The 17,495-nt window shown below is 37.7% G+C and overlaps 1 protein-coding gene across 20 annotated transcripts in view; it reads left to right on the top strand.

Annotated features, from left to right (window-relative positions):
• Positions 1-17,495, top strand: part of HERC1 (HECT and RLD domain containing E3 ubiquitin protein ligase family member 1) — a 170,647-nt gene that overhangs the window by 105,455 nt on the left and 47,697 nt on the right. For 15 of the 20 annotated variants that reach the window (XM_019755324.2, XM_019755330.2, XM_074327595.1 and 12 more), the window contains 7 exons: positions 2,800-2,976; positions 6,182-6,421; positions 6,796-6,879; positions 9,142-9,662; positions 11,486-12,261; positions 13,528-13,726; positions 15,768-15,928. In XM_019755324.2, coding sequence (XP_019610883.2) covers positions 2,800-2,976; positions 6,182-6,421; positions 6,796-6,879; positions 9,142-9,662; positions 11,486-12,261; positions 13,528-13,726; positions 15,768-15,928 — 2,158 coding nt within the window. The remainder of the gene's footprint in view (positions 1-2,799; positions 2,977-6,181; positions 6,422-6,795; positions 6,880-9,141; positions 9,663-11,485; positions 12,262-13,527; positions 13,727-15,767; positions 15,929-17,495) is intronic. The other 5 variants (XM_019755326.2, XM_074327600.1, XM_074327602.1 and 2 more) reach the window with 3 other exon arrangements.

The raw sequence follows: 17,495 nt of genomic DNA on the forward strand, positions 1-17,495 counted from the left end.
TAATGTCCCCATCCATATAGTCACTAGACCTCATTGATTAGGAGCTCTTAAGTAGCTCTTGACTCCATCTAGCTACCTCGGTCCTTCTTGGTTTTCATGATTCCACACTTCTTCTGGTTTTCCTTCTATCTCAGTACAATGACTTTCCCCCCCCTCATTCTCTTTTATTACTTCTTCCTCTTCTATTTAATCTAAGTGTTGGAGTATCCCAAGGCTTGGTCCCAAGACCCCCTTTTTCTCAGCTGTCACTCCCATTCCCTTTTCTGTACCCAACCAAACCTTATGCAGACCCATATGCCATTTATTCCCAAATTTTTAATTCCAGTTCTGACATTTTTCCTGAATTCTACACTTATATACCTTTCTTCTACTTGACTTACCCCTTGAACCATAGTCTAATAGGTATCTCATAGTTAGTAGCGTCTTTAGTTTTATTATAGTCTGTTCTGCCTAGTTAGTGACTCAACCAAAAACCTAGGAGTCATCCTTGATTCTTCTCTGTCTCCATCCATGCAATCGCCAAGTCCATCGACTCCTCTGTAAAAAATAACTTGTATTTGTCCACATCCTCCTTCCTCTGCCATCGCCCTACTGCCAGCCACCATCATCACTGGCCTGGACTATGCAATGGCCTCCTAACTGGTCTTTCTGCTTCCATTGTTAACTCCCTATAGTTCATTCTCTACCCAGGATTCAGAGTGGTATTTTGAAATTGTAGATCAGAGCATGTTGATTCCCTGCTTAAAACCCTCCAATGGTTTCTCATCATTCTTGGGATAAAATCTAGAACTCCTGTTCTCTCCCCTTTGCTCACTATACTCAGAACAACTTGCCTTTTCCTGTGTCTTGGACACACTAAGCTTGCTTGTTCTTTCCTTTGGGCTTGCACAGGTTATTCTCTCTTCCTAATATTTCCCTCAGATATGTTTCTCAGAGGTCAACTTCTTATTATTCAGGTCTCCACTTAATTATCATTTCTTCAGAGAGTCCTTTCCTGATCCTCAATCTAGTTGCCACACGTTCTTTGTTAATTTCAACGTAGCCCTTATTACCTGATATTTTTCTTGTTTATTTTCTGTCTCCATCTTCCAAAATATAAGTTCTTTAAGAACAGAGATCTTATCTAGTTAAAATATATAGGACCTGCTATAGTGCCTGGCACATAGTAGATGCTTAATAAATATTCAATGAATGAATGAATTCAAGTCCTCAGTATTTCTTACCTGAACTCTTACAGTAATCTCCTGATTAGTCTCTCTGCCTTCATCCTGTACATTCCTGGTAAAACAATGTTTATAAAACACAGATCTGATCAGAGACCCTCTATGTAAATCATTCTGTGTAGGCACGACCTACTGTCTTTTTATTTCCCGCCCTTTCTTCCACCTCCTCCTCCCCCACTCCGGTTCAAGCCATTGTTTCTCAGTCATTGTTTCTCTAGTTGTGTAGGACACAGCTCCCTGGACCATGCTGGTATTATGAGCCTTGCCCTCCACCCCTGGCTGAGGCCATTGTTTGCCAGTCATCAGTCAGCTGCTCAAGGCAGCTCTTATCGGCTGTCAGCTGCTCATGGCAGCACACGGCAACCCACGTTAGCCCGCGGCAGCTCATGCCAACCTTCGGCTGCTCATGGCAGGCCAGCTCCAGGGAGAACTATTGGTCACAATGTTAGCTATAGAGGGCGCTTCTCACTGGCCCATGTGGGAATCTAGCCGGTGACCTTGGCATTAGGAACACAGCGCTCCAACCACCTGAGCCACCAGGCCAGCCCTTTTTTTTTTTTTTTTTTTTTAAGATTTTATTGGGGATGGGGAACAGGACTTTATTCGGGAACAGAGTGTTTTTCCCAGGACCTGTCAGCTCCAAGTCAAGTTGTTGTCCTTTCAATCTTAGTTGTGGAGGGCGCAGCTCAGCCCAAGTCCAGTTGCCATTGTTAAATCTTAGTTGCAGGGGGTACAGCCCACCATCCCTTGCGGGAGTCGAACCAGCAGCCTTGTAGCTGAGAGCACGCGCTCCAACCAACTGAGCCATTCGGCCGCCCAGGAGCTCAGCGGCAACTCAGCAGCAGCTCGTTGCCTTCATTCTAGTTGCAGAGGGCGCAGCTCGCTGGCCCATGTGGAAATTGAACCGGCAACCCTGTTGCCCAGAGCTCACGCTCTAACCAACTGAGCCACCCGTCCGCTCTCTAGTGTCTTTAGAGTAAAGTTCAAACTGAAAATGGCATTCAAGGCCTTCTAAGATTTGGTTCCTTCTTCACTTTCTAGGCTCCTTTTCTGCCATTCTCATCCTCCAGACATTCCATGCTGCTTGAGGTTACTTTCAATCTGAACTCTGTTGCAGCTTTATGCTTTGACTTGTGTTACACATACTGCCCTGAATGTCTTTCTCTCCTTTGACCATCTGCTTAATGCCTTCTCATCACTCAGAACTAAGCTCAGAAATCATCATCTTTTGAATGCTTCCTTATTCTTTCCAAGCATGGTTAGACTTAAACTTTTATATTTCTGCTATACCTGTCATATAACTTTTGTAATTCTCTCACTATAATATTGGTGTTATTTATTTGTCTCTCTGTCCCCTAATTGGATTGTAAGCTCTTTATGGGCAGGGACCATGCTGTATTTATCATTGTGTTTCCACTGCCTGTATAGTAACTGCTCAGTAGTAGATACTCAATAAATATTTATGGACTCCAATTAGGGGTCTTAGAATATACTGGGGTGCCAAAACTTGTATTAACTTGTATTAACTCAGATCTGGCGTTACTCCAAAATACTGACCCAGCTTCCTTTCTGATAGAAGCAGGGAGAGTTGGAGGAAGAAGATGAGAATCTCCCTATTCAAGAAGTGTCCTTTGACCCAGAGAAAGCTCAATGTTGCCTAGTGGAGAATGGACAGATTTTAACTCATGGCAGTGGAGGAAAAGGATATGGATTGGCATCGACTGGAGTAACTTCTGGGTGCTATCAGTGGAAGGTGCGTAGAATTCCAAGTAATTTTTAGCATTTTTGCCTTCTAGTCCTTTTTCTCCAGGTTCTTATGAAAAATGTATGGAAAGTTTTTAAAAATCATTATATGTAAATGTTCTATCATTATGTAAGATGTTAACATAAATGGAAACTGAATGAAAGATATACAGGAATGCTATTATTTTTATAACTGTTCTACAATTCTAAAATTATCAAAAAATTTTTTAATCATGATAGTCCCTCCCATGAGGCGGTCATGCAGTGCATACCCAACAGTGAAAATGCAGTGATGTGTGTAATGTTTCTGCCAGGGAAAGCCCATTAGAAACTCAGTGCCTGCGATTTTTATCAGGTGCCGATCATATACCCTCTGCCTGGTATAAGCTAATATTTTAGATTGCCAGTCAGAAAGCAGGAATTGAGTATAAACCATATTGTTGAAGAGTCTAGGCACAATGAGCCAACCTTCTCAGTTAGGGAAAGTTTTTATCAGTGTAGGGCAGGGGTGTCCAAACTTTTTTCAACGTTTTTTACCAAGGGCCATATGCGATAAAATATGCAAACAGCCGGGCCACTCACTCCAGGTGAAGTATGTATTGCCTCACCTGGTGTATTTAAGTAAACTAAATATATTTTTGGAATTTGCTGCGGGCCAATTAACAATGGATTGTGGACCACAGTTGGCCTGTGGGCCGCAGTTTTGACACCCCTGGTGTAGGGAACTGTTTACCAGTCTAGTTCCCAGATGCCAGCCAAGGGCTAACATCACAAGCAGGCCTTTCTAAGGATAGCTGTCTCTTCTATGTTAACTCCTTTTGTGCAGTCCACCCTCTTGGCTCTTGGCCACAGTGTCTTTACAGTAAAATTATTATTATAAGTAGAACCCCATGCAGCAGAGTGAGACCAACCTGTAGGGTTGACTTCAGTTATGCCTTTTAGAGGTCCTAGACTTAGCCAGTTAAAACAAATTTTATTAACTATAAATGTCTACATTAAAAAGTCATGTGGCTTTGGTCTTACGTTTTTGTATTAACCTTTTAAAACTGGCTTAGGCATTGATTTAGCACAGCACAACTCTGGCCAGTCCAGGTCTCAGGCTGTCACGATAGGTGCACACAAAAGAAATACACTCCCAGAGGACATATGTGGTATCCCTGGAAACAAAGTTTATAATTGTTAGGATAGCCCTAGTCAGGATGTACAGTAATAAGGCAGAATAAGTTAACAGGGCGCCAGTGTCACCTCTTTCCCTCTGTTCCCAGTGCAGTCGGAATAAGTTAGTTGAGTCCTTGGTTTCAGAGGGACCGCCTAAATGCAGTCAGTTAAATGGTTTTGCTTGTCTGTGACATCGCTTTATCTGCCTCAAGAGTGTGGATGACATCTGGAGGTGTTCTGTGCAAAGTGCAGGAGCAGGGGCCACCCTCTGCTTCCTGTTGTCTGTCAAGTGTGGTGGGAGGCCCAGCAGTCAGTGTGAATTTAAAGTGCTCACAACAGGCTTCAAGACAACATGGATACTTTTTCCCTTAGGAGGAGGAACAGTTCTGAAAAACAAAGATCATTGATGCCCTCCCCACTCCTCCACATTTCCCCAGGGCCTGCATTTTTGTTTTTTCTCCCTTATTTTAAAACCAGTGATTTAGTAATTTAGTAATTATAATTTCAAACTTTTTCAATCACTTTTTATCTTCATCTAGACCTTTTGTCCAGACAGGTTGGGTGAAAGAGGGACAAAAGAATTTTCACACAAAAACATTTTTATGTAACTTATAAACCAGAAATTGGTCACGACAAAAATCCCAATTAAAAAATTTTTTTTCAAAATAGGTTTAGAAAACCTTCTACCTCCGTTTATCATTATCATTTATCCAGTGAGCAGCCTAGAAAAGATCGATCTTTTTCTGGGAAAAGCTTCACCTACTGAGGCGTGTATATCAGGAGACAGATGAGACATGTAGAGTCAAGCTATCAGTCTGTTATTGCAAACTGCAACTAAACCAAAAAGCTGAACATAGTAAGTCAGCTGCAAGTGGGATGTCCTCAAGAAGAGCTCCAGAGTCCAATGTCATCATTGCCACCACTGTGTTGGGGGTCCCCAAGATCACCTCTGTATTCAAAGATTTGCTAGAAAGACTTACGGAACTCAGCATATAGTTGTACGTGTGACTAAGATTTATTACAACAACACAATACGGATACATAGCTGGATAATAAGGAGAAAAGACACAGGCAGAGTCTGGAGGAATCCAGGTGCAGGCTTCCGTATGTTCTCTCCCTCCCATGAGAAGTCGCATGGAGCACTCTTTCCCCAGCAGCAAAATGCAGCAACATGTCTGCAGTGCTTTAGAGATGCCTATTAGAGACTTAGCACCCAAGATCACTACTTGGGGGCTGGCTGATCATGAAGGTACCCTTTGCCTGGCATGTGCCAAAATTCCAGACTCCCAGAAGGAAAGCAGGTGTTCAGCATAAACCATATTGTTTGTTCAAATATTCTAGGCCTGGTGAGCCACCCATCACTTAGGGAAAGTTTTGTATCAGTGGAGGAAACTTTACCAGCCCAATTCCCAGACACTAGCCAAGGGCCAGCATTACAAGGCATGCGTTTTTAAAGATAGCAGTCTCAGACCTGCTGTATTAACTCTTTTCTGCACAGAAGTATATGCAAGAGAGCAGTTAGAAAATTTATATGTAAAGAATTGAAGCTTTCCATTAATAATTTTCTGGACTAAACATACTTCCTCAGCTTCATAATTAAGATGTAAGCTAAGATTGTTTATTTAAAATAAGTACTCAAGCATAGGGAATATAGTTAATAATACTGTAATAAGTATGTATGTTGCCATTGTGGGTACTAGACTTATCGGGGAGATCACCTTGTAAGTTACATAAATGTCTAATCATTATGCTGTATACCTGCAACTAATATAATATTGAATGTGAATTGTAATTGAAATTTTAAAAAAATTTTAAATAAGTATTCAAAGGTTATTCTAAATGTTCTACAAGGTAAAGATTAAATTTGTTTAAAAATCTTTACAAAATGATGAAATATATTTAATTTGTGTGTTATTTTCACTTAGGCTGAAAATAAACTTATATTCCCATAAATGTATAAGTATTATTTATAAACATTTTCCAGTATTGGTTTATGTAGTTAATAGTACCTAAATAGGTTTTTGGAATATTAGTGAACATTACCATTTTCATTTTAGTTTTACATTGTGAAGGAAAACAGAGGTAATGAAGGCACGTGTGTTGGAGTTTCTCGCTGGCCAGTACATGACTTTAACCACCGTACTACCTCGGATATGTGGCTCTATCGGGCCTACAGTGGGAACCTCTATCACAATGGAGAACAGACTCTGACATTGTCCAGCTTCACTCAAGGAGATTTCATTACCTGTGTGTTAGACATGGAAGCCAGGACCATTTCCTTTGGGAAAAATGGAGAGGTACTGAAACTCATTCACAAACATTCATGTTTTCTTGTTTTTATTTACACTCATCTCAGTTATTTAAGTGCTATTACTCAGATTATAGATTATCCATTCTTTTTCTCTACTACTTTTTGGTTCTTACAGTATTTATCAGCATCAAACAACAGAAAGATAGTAAAATCCCAGTAAGATTATTGACAGATGAACAAATTAGGATCATTTGTAATAATGTGGAATTTCCTTGGTTAGCAAGGTTAATTGAAATTTGGCTCTAGTAACTTTGTTCTGTCTCCTAAGAGCTTTGAATCTGAATGTGATTGGATATTATTAATTTTTTTTAATGTTTTTTTTTTTTTCCTTTTCTTTTCATCACCTCTGTCACACTATAGGAACCCAAATTAGCTTTTGAAGATGTGGATGCAGCACAGTTGTACCCATGTGTAATGTTCTATAGTAGCAACCCAGGGGAAAAGGTAAGGAAGCTTCAAGTCTAAAACATAAAGGATATTTATCATTTTTTATTGATATTTGTTAGCATAGATCGAGTTTATATATATAGGTTATTTCTACTATTCAAAGTACCTACCTGCTCAGGCAATTTACTCTTCTGGAACAGATTACTTTTAGAAATTGCCTTTACTTTTTATTAAAGCACTGTTTGATATTCTGGCAATGTGAACATAGTGAGTCAACTTTCAAGCCTATGTGCAATTATAAAAATTATAGGAAATAGTTTAGGAATAATCTGGTTCATTGGCAATTATGAATATGAGAGAAATAATAGAAATAATCTTAAATGTAATCAGGTATATCTTAGCTGAATAATGGTAGTTCCAGTTGTGAAGGGGAAGCTGCCTTTCATTCATTCAGTTGAGGGGATTCTCAGATCTTATAGGTATTATAAATGCGATCCCTAAACCTTTAGGAGGACCCTCTGAAAGAGATATCCCCTAGCTCTAAACTTTTTCTTCTTCTCATCTAAAACCCAGGCAGGGACAAACTCCTTTGTCATCTCCCTGTGCTGGTGGGTGGGTTTGTTTTCTAATCCATCCTTTCACTTGAGGATGTAGGGTAGACTGGGTTTGGTCTCCAGAATTTCTAGTTATTTTTTAGTAGGAAGTTTTTTTGTTTTGTTTTGTTTTAAGAAGGGCACAGCTCACAGTGGCCCAGGCAGGGAGCGAACCGGCACCCTTGGTGTTATTAACACCATGCTCTAACCAACTGAGCTAACGGGCCACCCTGTTAGTAGGAAGTTTTTATCTCATATATAATATTTCTTTTTTTTTTTTATGGCAGTATATTAATAAAGACATTTGTAATTTGGCAACATTATTAACATATCACAAAATGCTAAATTATTTCAGAAATTTGGATTAAATATGCTCTGTCCTACAATAATATTTCTGTAATGGAAGTGCTGGACTTGGTAAATCCTAACCATGAAAGTATATTGCCATGTGTAATGCGTTCTCGTGTATAATGCGCAGCCACGTTTTTGGCTCAAACTTTCAGGGGAAGAAAATCTTTCGTTTTAATTTTGTAATTCAAATTTTTACTTGTTTACATTTAAGTGCTTGTTTTTTGTATTATAAAGGAATTTTAACATTTATTTTTTAACATATGGTACAAGAAATTTTATGTAACAATTACAAAACACAGGGACAGATTGAAGGGACAAGAAATTTTATGTACCAGTAACAAATTTATGACAGTTACGCATCATAGAAGGCCAAGAACTAATCGTCATTGCAAGTTCCTCTTAAGTTCAACAAAACTGATTATCATATTCCAGGGTATTATTTTGCATATGGATACAGTTATTGATTTCTAGAGTTACACTTTTAAATCATAAGCATAAATAAAAGAATTAAAAACATTTATATGGATACAGAATCAGTAGTACCCATGTATAATGCGCATCCTTATTTTTCCCTCACAAATTTGGGCAAAAAAGTGCGCATTATACACAGCAAAATGCAGTACTTTTTATTCTGTGCTTTTAAATACATTTTTTAAATTTTCAAGAAGTTATAATTTCAGGGTAGCCATTGACATTTTTTTGAACATTTACTGTGTGTCTGGCACTGTCCTAATAAGCACTTTATGTACATAGGCTCATTTAATCTTTAAAATAACCATACAATACTATTAATACTATTATTAGTGCCATCTTTTTTCAGATGAAAAATCTGAGGTTTATTTAGCCAGATTAAATAATTTTCCAAGGTTATGCAGAGTTAAAATTTGAACCCAAGTCTTACTCTTCTCTTAACCTCTATATGTCTTATTTGAAGTGTGTGTCCAGATTGGGGCTCTCCTAATTATCTACATTTATGATTTTACCTTTGTGCCCCTGAAACAATATAAGATGGTCCCAGGACTCAATATTATTCTGGAGTCTCGAGGATGAGAGTGAATAGATTCTCAAGGCGTCTTATTTTTTTGGACTGAACTGAGTTAGTCACATATGCCTTGGTCTGTATCCATCTTCCATGTGGCCACAACAGCTATGATACTCACAGCCTGCGTGAATTTTAAATGACTGGGCAGTGTATATCAGAGGACCATAACTGTTACAAACATCAGTAAAGCTCACTCCTTATTGGGGTCAGTGGTATAATACACATGTATTAGGAGACCAAACACTAGTTCAACGGGATTACATGTGCTAGAATTTATAGTGAATTACAGTTTAGGAGAAATATTAATATTACACATTTGCCATTCTCTTACAGGTGAAAATTTGTGATATGCAGATGCGTGGCACACCCCGAGACTTACTTCCAGGAGACCCCATTTGTAGTCCAGTAGCAGCAGTGCTGGCGGAGGCCACTATTCAGCTTATCCGAATCCTTCACCGAACAGACCGTTGGACTTACTGCATTAACAAAAAAATGATGGAAAGGCTGCACAAAATTAAGATATGTATTAAAGAGTCAGGTCAGAAGCTAAAGAAAAGCCGCTCGGTTCAAAGCCGAGAGGAAAATGAAATGAGAGAGGAGAAGGAGAGCAAAGAGGAAGAGAAAGGTAAACATAATAGACATGGCCTTGCTGACCTCTCAGAGCTGCAGCTGAGGACCCTTTGCATAGAGGTGTGGCCTGTGCTGGCAGTGATAGGAGGAGTTGATGCTGGTCTTAGAGTTGGAGGTCGGTGTGTTCACAAGCAAACTGGGCGCCATGCCACGCTGCTGGGAGTGGTCAAAGAGGGCAGCACGTCTGCCAAGGTCCAATGGGATGAAGCAGAAATTACAATCAGGTATGATCTATTGAGTTACGCTTATAGCAAATGAGTTCTTAACGGTGACATGGGCCATTGCCTATAGACAGTAATTATTATTTTAGGTGAGCTGCCAGTTAACTTTTTAAAATACTTTTTTTCATACAGTTGGGTATGATTTCATAAAGGAATATTTCCCAAATCTATGTTCCCTGGAATACTAGTGGTTTGTAAAGTATGTAGTTTTGTTTTGTTTTGTGAAGAAATGGTAAGTCTAACTGGGATCCTTCTATTTTTTCATTTGCCCTTCTACTGTTTGATCATGTTTATTATACACTGGGATAGGAAAACGCCAGCCAGCAGATCCATCAGTTACATCTCGTGTAGAAGGGCTTTGAATGTAGGACGAGAACGTTTGAGTGACTAAAATTAGGTTTCGTATTATCTGTGATTTTAAGTATTCTTGCCTATTTTTTTTTTTAAGCACTTGTTTCTATCCTCTCAGTGTGTGTGTGCAACATTTTGGATAAATACAGGAATGACATTATTTGACACAAACTGTGTGTATACTTAAAAGCATTTAGATGTGTTTTGCCATCAGATAGGATTTGTGTGAACTAGAAACTTTATATGTTTAAAAAGAAATATGTCAAGTATCTCCATCGATAAGGGGACTCACTTATCTAATTACTGTATAATTGTATCATTTGAAAATAAGAATTTATTGATAATATAACTATTCACTATACTGCCTAAAGTGATTCTGTGATAGTCTTGATATGACATGGGATAATACCTAAAACAGTGTTTCTTAAATATTTTTCGGAGGCTGTACTGTTTTAGAGTCTAACAGTAGCTAAGGACTCTCTCAGCTAAAAAATATCCATAATAAAGTTTACACATCATTTTAGGAGTTGATAGATTCTACCTCCCCCCACCTCCACCAAGCTAAGAAACCAATGAAAATTTTACAATGTTATGTGAAAATATCTATCTTTTCTTTTATTCTTTGCCTTATTTCAGAAAGGATTTATTAATCCTTATTAATATACATACAGTATAACCAAATAAATTAAATTAAAACAAATAAGAAAAATGAGGTAAAGGGAAAATAATATTAGGAAAGTTAAGTTAGAACTAAAATTTAGGTTAATACAACAAATGTGTGCCACCAAACTTTTTATACTTCCTCAAACTTTCTATTATGTTTTATAGAATTACAAGATTTTTAAACTTCAGGAAATTCTTGCCAAATATCAGAAAATATCTGATCATATTTTTGCTTAAACTATAAATTGGAAGCATTAATTAAAGAATACAATGTAATGTTTTAAATGAAGCAAAGTCTTCTCTGGAATAGGTTATAAATGGCCATTAGCCACATAATAAATTAGATTTATTATACAAACTTTCCAAATAGCTTACATTAGGAATTGGCAAAGAACACCTGTCTACTTCCTGTTTTTTGTAAATAGTTACAGAGCCACACCCCCTGGTTTAGGTAAGTCAGTGGCTGCTTTCACACTGATGGTAGGGTTCAAAGGTTATGGCCTACACTGTCTAAAATATTTATTGTTTGGCTCTTTACAGAGAGTTTGCTACTTCCTGGCTTACTTTATATTATAGTGAACATTCTTATTTGAAAGCACATGCCCATCTCATTGCTTTTGCATTTACATCACATCTCCCCATATTCTCGTAATAGACTCATTTTTCTCTCTGTGATGACCTCTCTAGTTTGTATCAATTGTTCTCTGTACTGTGTACATGATGCATCTTATTTGGTCTACATTATTTTCTGTACCTTCCTCCTGTCTATCCCTCACTTGCTTCTTCCTGTGTCATTCTGATCTTTATTAAAGCTTCCCAACTTTTTGGTCGCCTAGTGATACTCCACTGTATAACCTGGAACCCTGTGAACCACTGCCTTTTGACGTGGCGCGATTCCGGGGCCTGACGGCTTCTGTGTTGCTGGACCTCACGTATCTGACTGGCATTCATGAAGACATGGGCAAACAGAGCACCAAGCGACATGAAAAGAAACACCGACATGAATCTGAGGAGAAAGGGGATGTTGAACAGAAAACCGAGAGTGAATCTGCTTTAGATATGCAAACAGGCTTAACATCTGACGATGTCAAAAGTCAGGGTACCACAAGCTCCAAATCCGAAAACGAAATAGCTTCATTTTCTTCAGATCCAGCTCTCCCAGGTGTGGAATCCCAACATCAAATACCAGAAGGAAAAAGAAAAAATCATGAACACATGTCCAAAAACCATGACATAGCCCAGTCAGAAATCAGAGCAGTCCAGCTGTCCTATCTCTACCTTGGTGCTATGAAATCACTTAGTGCTCTTCTTGGCTGTAGTAAATATGCTGAGCTGTTGCTGATACCAAAAGTTCTAGCTGAAAATGGCCACAACTCTGACTGTGCGAGCTCTCCAGTTGTCCATGAAGATGTGGAACTGCGTGCAGCCCTGCAGTTTTTGATGCGACACATGGTGAAGCGAGCAGTCATGCGGTCGCCCATAAAGAGAGCATTGGGATTAGCTGATCTGGAACGAGCTCAAGCCATGATCTATAAATTAGTGGTCCATGGGCTTTTGGAAGACCAGTTTGGGGGCAAAATTAAGCAAGGTATGTTATCTGATATTTTTTTTTCTTTTGTGCTGTTGGAATTATTTATAATTGAAATTATTTATAAACTTTTGTTTTTGGCCAAAGTAATTTTCACATTGTTTTTCCTTTGCAAGGTGGACAGTTCTTTTTTCTCTTTTATATTAATAATCTACCGATAATTTTCTATTTTAGACCTATAAAGCATTAGAATTTAATAATTTTGTAAAAATTTTGTAAATATTATTTTACAAAACTTACATTTTGTAAAACTGAAATTTAACTCATGTCACAAAAGGTATTCAAGTATTTATTGATCTGATTCAAAATATATATTATTCTGATAACTTCTCAGAGACATTTTAAAGGTCATTTTAAAGTACTACTTTCATTGACTCTGTATTATATGTAAAAAACCTTGTTTTATCATTTATCCTCACTGTTGAGGATAATATGAATTCTGAGATGAAAATGAGATCCATTCAGTAAATATTTATTGAGTGCCTGTTAATTATATGCCAGGTACTCTTCTAGGTTCTGGGGAGTCAGCAGTGAACAAAACAAAGTCCCTTGTCTTCATGGAACTTCCACTGTCTATTTCTTCCTTCCCTTCCTCTTCCTCCTTCCTTTTCATTTCCTTTACTCCCTCCTTTCTTTCTTAGCTTAGACAGTACACAGATAGAGAGGGGTGCATGGTGCATAGAATAGAAGTGTTAAGCTGATGATGATTATGAAAGTATGTGGCCATTTAGCAAACCTTAATAGAATTAGCTATCTTTGTAGCAACTGTTTTGTTTTGTTTTTAACTTGGAGTAGATTATTTTGTGAGGCATTGCCCTTTTCAGAGCATAGAGTTTCTGTCTAGATTTTCATTATTCTTGTATTTGCATGTGTTCATCTTTACCTATTTAAAGAGTAAAGATAGGCATCAAAATCGAAGGAAACACAGTTTTAATGATTGATGTCTTTAGAGAATCTCTGGTCAGATCTTACAAGCATGAATGAGACTTTTTTTTTAAAGAACCTTCCCTAAAAAGAGAAATGAGTAATTACAAGGACTTATTACATTGTTGTCTGTAGAGTCTACAATTTTGAGTACAATAGTGAATACACAGATGTATATGTATATGTAAGAACATTTTTTTCTGTAAATCTTTCATAGAGATTGATAATTGATGAAATATATTCAGAAACTTTCCAAATTAAAGGTTAAAATTTTTCGATTCCCATGTCACATTTGAGAAAACAAATCCTTGCTGCTTCCTTAACCTTTACCTTGTTTTATAGAGATTGACCAACAAGCTGAAGAAAGTGACCAAGCCCAGCAGGCACAGACTCCAGTTACCACCAGCCCATCAGCCTCGAGCACGACTTCCTTTATGAGCAGCTCACTGGAGGACACTACGACTGCCACCACTCCAGTTACTGACACAGAAACAGTGCCTGCCTCTGAGTCCCCAGGAGTGATGCCACTAAGTCTTCTCAGGTAGGGAAGTTGACCTGTAAAGTCTGCCATATTTGATGGCTATGGTTCTGAATACACAATTGGTCTCTTACGAAGAATGTGCTCAACTTAAAGCATTCTAGAGATAGAAGGAACCTAAGAGATTATATGGTCAAACCCATTTTACTGAACTTGGAAATGTTCCTCAGAAGTTTAACAACTTGCCCCAAGTCTTACAGCCAGTTAGCGGTGGTCCCAGATCTAATCAACGGTGCTGCTAACAACTTTCTATTGCCTTGCACTGATCCTTTTTTTTCTTTTTTGACTAAGCTTTTGAATATTTTTTTCCTTAACAAGTAAATACTTGTATTTTGAATATTACAGCCTCAAGAAAGAGCTCACCCATGAAAAATAATTTTCTCAGGTTATTTCCCTTTAAAACATAGTTTCTTCTTACTGTAAAATCAAATAAGTCTACTCAAATGAAAGAGCATGTCTTATGATGCTTCTTCAGCCAACCCTATTTTAGTAGATTTGTAAATTTCTGATAATGTTAACGTTTTCTTTTTGCTTCAGTTTGCTAGTTGTATACACACAATGAAAACCTTGAGAGAAGATCTTTAGGGAGAGGCTATTTTGTGAGCTCTCTTAAGGGAAATAAGGGGAAGGAGAATGGATAGCCTCCTTTTTCTTATTTCTTCCCCCCTCCCTTTAATTAACAGGCCATTATTATTCCCCAATGTGTAGACTGACATGTCAGTAGAAGAGAGAGTGGCTGTTATTGCAATGACTGTCAGTTTTGTTGTGCACAAGAGCCCCCTGGTCGGCTTTCTAAAGCTCTGGGGCTGTATCCCCCAGCAAACCTCTTAGCGCCTGCTGGGCACGTACTTTGTATTTCAGTTAAGTTTCCCCCGTGATTCTGATGCGGTGGCCACATGTTAAAAATTATTGCTCTGGTCTTATGCAGAAGGAACACCAGTATTAGTAGCTACCTTTACCCATTCCCCACACATCTCCTGCCTCTTAGCTCTCTCACTTAAGTACCACAGTTCCAAAGAAGTGCTTATGTTCAAGAAAGGAGGAAGAGAGGAATGGTAGGATATTCTAATGTGATCTTTAATCCCTCCAGCAATTATAGAATTCAGGACATCCCCAGAGGATCAGTAGTGCTGCGACTCTTTTTTGCCTTTCAAGCTCTGTATTATAGGCATAGGATTCAATGGTAAAATAATGCTCTCTTGCTGCCAGAAGCATTCGCCAGGCCTGTGATTTCTTCTTTCTTCTCAGTCTTCTGCATTAGAGCTGTAATTGTCTCTGCCCGGCTGAATATATTTTAGCATGAAAAAAATCAGGGAAACAACTGTCCCCTATGTAAAGACCATCATATCACCAATATTTAACTGGGGAGACAATGCTTTTTGATACTTAAAAAGTTATTAGTTCTGTTGGACAAATCAAAAGAGCAGTCAGTCAGTGAGGATCTTCCTAACTTTATTCTTTGGACAATGTCTGCCACCTCATCCTGAGAGGTGCTGCCTCTCCGGTACCTTTCCTGTTCTACACAGCTGGCATGCCATTTATATGCTATTTTTCAGTTGTGCAGGGTGACTGGGCCATTTTCTTTCCATAACTTCCCTATACACTTTTACTATGAATCCTTGTGAATAATTGCATGGCTAGCTAGTGAATTTATATTTGAAGTAACTCTTAAGTTTTCTATCTTTAAAAGTCTTTTTCATTCTAACTACTGTAAGCCTACCAAAATACCCCTGTCATCTTGGTATTACAGTTGAGGAAAGTGCCATGAAGGCAGGGATTTTATAAAATCTTTTTTGGTAATTGCTATGTTCTTCCACCTGCTATGTTGCTACCTTTTGCTAAACAAATGATTAGGTATTATACTTTTATAGTGAAAGCATCCTGTGAGGTACTGATTTTTAAAACTGCAGAGTCTTTATCCTCTGTCCCCAATTAAATTATAGCTAACTTGTATAGTTTTCCAGGTCATATATTCTTTTATAAGATGGTGATGTATGTATTTGCTAATTGGATTTTTATGCTAACCATTGTTGTTTTCTTAAAGGCAAATGTTCTCTAGTTACCCAACTACCACTGTACTTCCCACTCGTCGTGCACAGACTCCTCCAATATCATCATTACCAACCTCTCCTTCTGATGAAGTAGGAAGGAGGCAAAGCTTAACTTCTCCTGATTCCCAGTCAGCAAGGCCAGCTAACCGCACAGGTGCGTGTGTTACCATGTACTATGACACTTAAATCTCTTGGCATTCCAGATATGTAGGACTTTATTATGTGGGCATTGTGTTTTGTCTTCATTGGAGGTAAAACAGTGATTTTAATAAAAAGGGGTCTGCCCCATCAAACGGAACTGTCATCTATATTTTGAAGCTGTAATTTCATTTCATTAAATTATGGTTATTTGGGAGAGAATAATGTACTGTTTATCAGTCATACTAAACCTTTCTTTTCTAATAAAGGCATTTTTAGTGCCATGAATTTCACCCTAAGCACTGATTTTTGCTGCTACTCATATGTTTTGAAATGCTGTATTTTCATTTTCATTCAGTTTAAAGTACTTTGTAATTTACCACTGATATCTTCGTTGACATATGGGTTATTTAGAACTATATTATTTCATTTCCAAATATTTGGGGATTTTTCAAATAGCTTTCTGTTGTTGATTTCTAATTTAATTTCATTGTCATCAGAGAATATACCTTGTATAATTTGAATTCTTTAAATTTATTTATTTTTAAAAATTTTTAATTTTTTTTAACTTTCATTTATTTAAGTGTGTTTTTCCAGGACCCATCAGCTCCAAGTCAAGTAGTTGTTTCAATCTAGTTGTGGAGGGCGCAGCTCACAGTGGCCCATGTGGGGATCAAACTGGCAACCTTGTTGTTAGAGCACTGCGCTCTAACCAACTGAGCTAACCGGCCACCCCCTGATTCTTTAAATTTATTGAGACTTGTTTATGGCCCAGAATATGGTCTGTTTTGATAAATATTCCACATGCACTTGGAAAAAATGTGTATTGTGCTCTTGTTGAGTGGAGTGGTCTATAAGCCGTTGGTTAGATCAAGTTGGTTGATGGTGCTGTCTAAGTCTTCTTTATCCTTACCGATTCTGGGTCTACTTATTCTACCAATTATTGAGAGAGTAGTGTTGAAATCTCTGATTGCAATTATGGATTTGTTTATTTCCCCTTTCATTGATCAATTTTTCATGTATTTTAAACTTTTGTCTTTGGATCCATAAACATTTAGGATTCTTATATCTTCTTAATGAGTTGACCTCTTTATTATTATGAAATGACTCGTTTTATCCCTTGTGATATTCTTTGCCCTTAAATCTGCTTTATCTGGTATAAGCATAGCCACTTATGATTTTTTTTTCATTAATGTTTGAATGGTATATCTTCTGCCATCATTTTACCTTTAACTTATTGTGTCTTTATATTTTAAGTGGGTTTAAGGCAGCCTATATTTAGATTTTGCTTTTTTAATCCAACTTGATGTTTTCTGTCTTTTAATTGGAATGTATAGGCCATTTACATTTAATGTGATTATTGGTATGGTTGGGTTTAAATCTACGATCTTTCTGTTCATGTCCTCTGTTCTTTTGTTCCCTTTTTCCTCTTTTCCTATCTCCTTTGGATTAAATGAGTCTTTTTTATTTTATCTCCTTTGTTAGCTTATTAGCGATACTTTGTATTGTATTTTTAGGGATTACTTTTAGGTTTATAGTATACATCTTTAATTATCATAGTCTACTTTCAAGTAATGTTACAC

This window comes from Rhinolophus sinicus, linkage group LG03, assembly GCF_036562045.2.
Source record: "Rhinolophus sinicus isolate RSC01 linkage group LG03, ASM3656204v1, whole genome shotgun sequence".
Taxonomy (NCBI): Eukaryota; Metazoa; Chordata; class Mammalia; order Chiroptera; family Rhinolophidae; genus Rhinolophus; species Rhinolophus sinicus.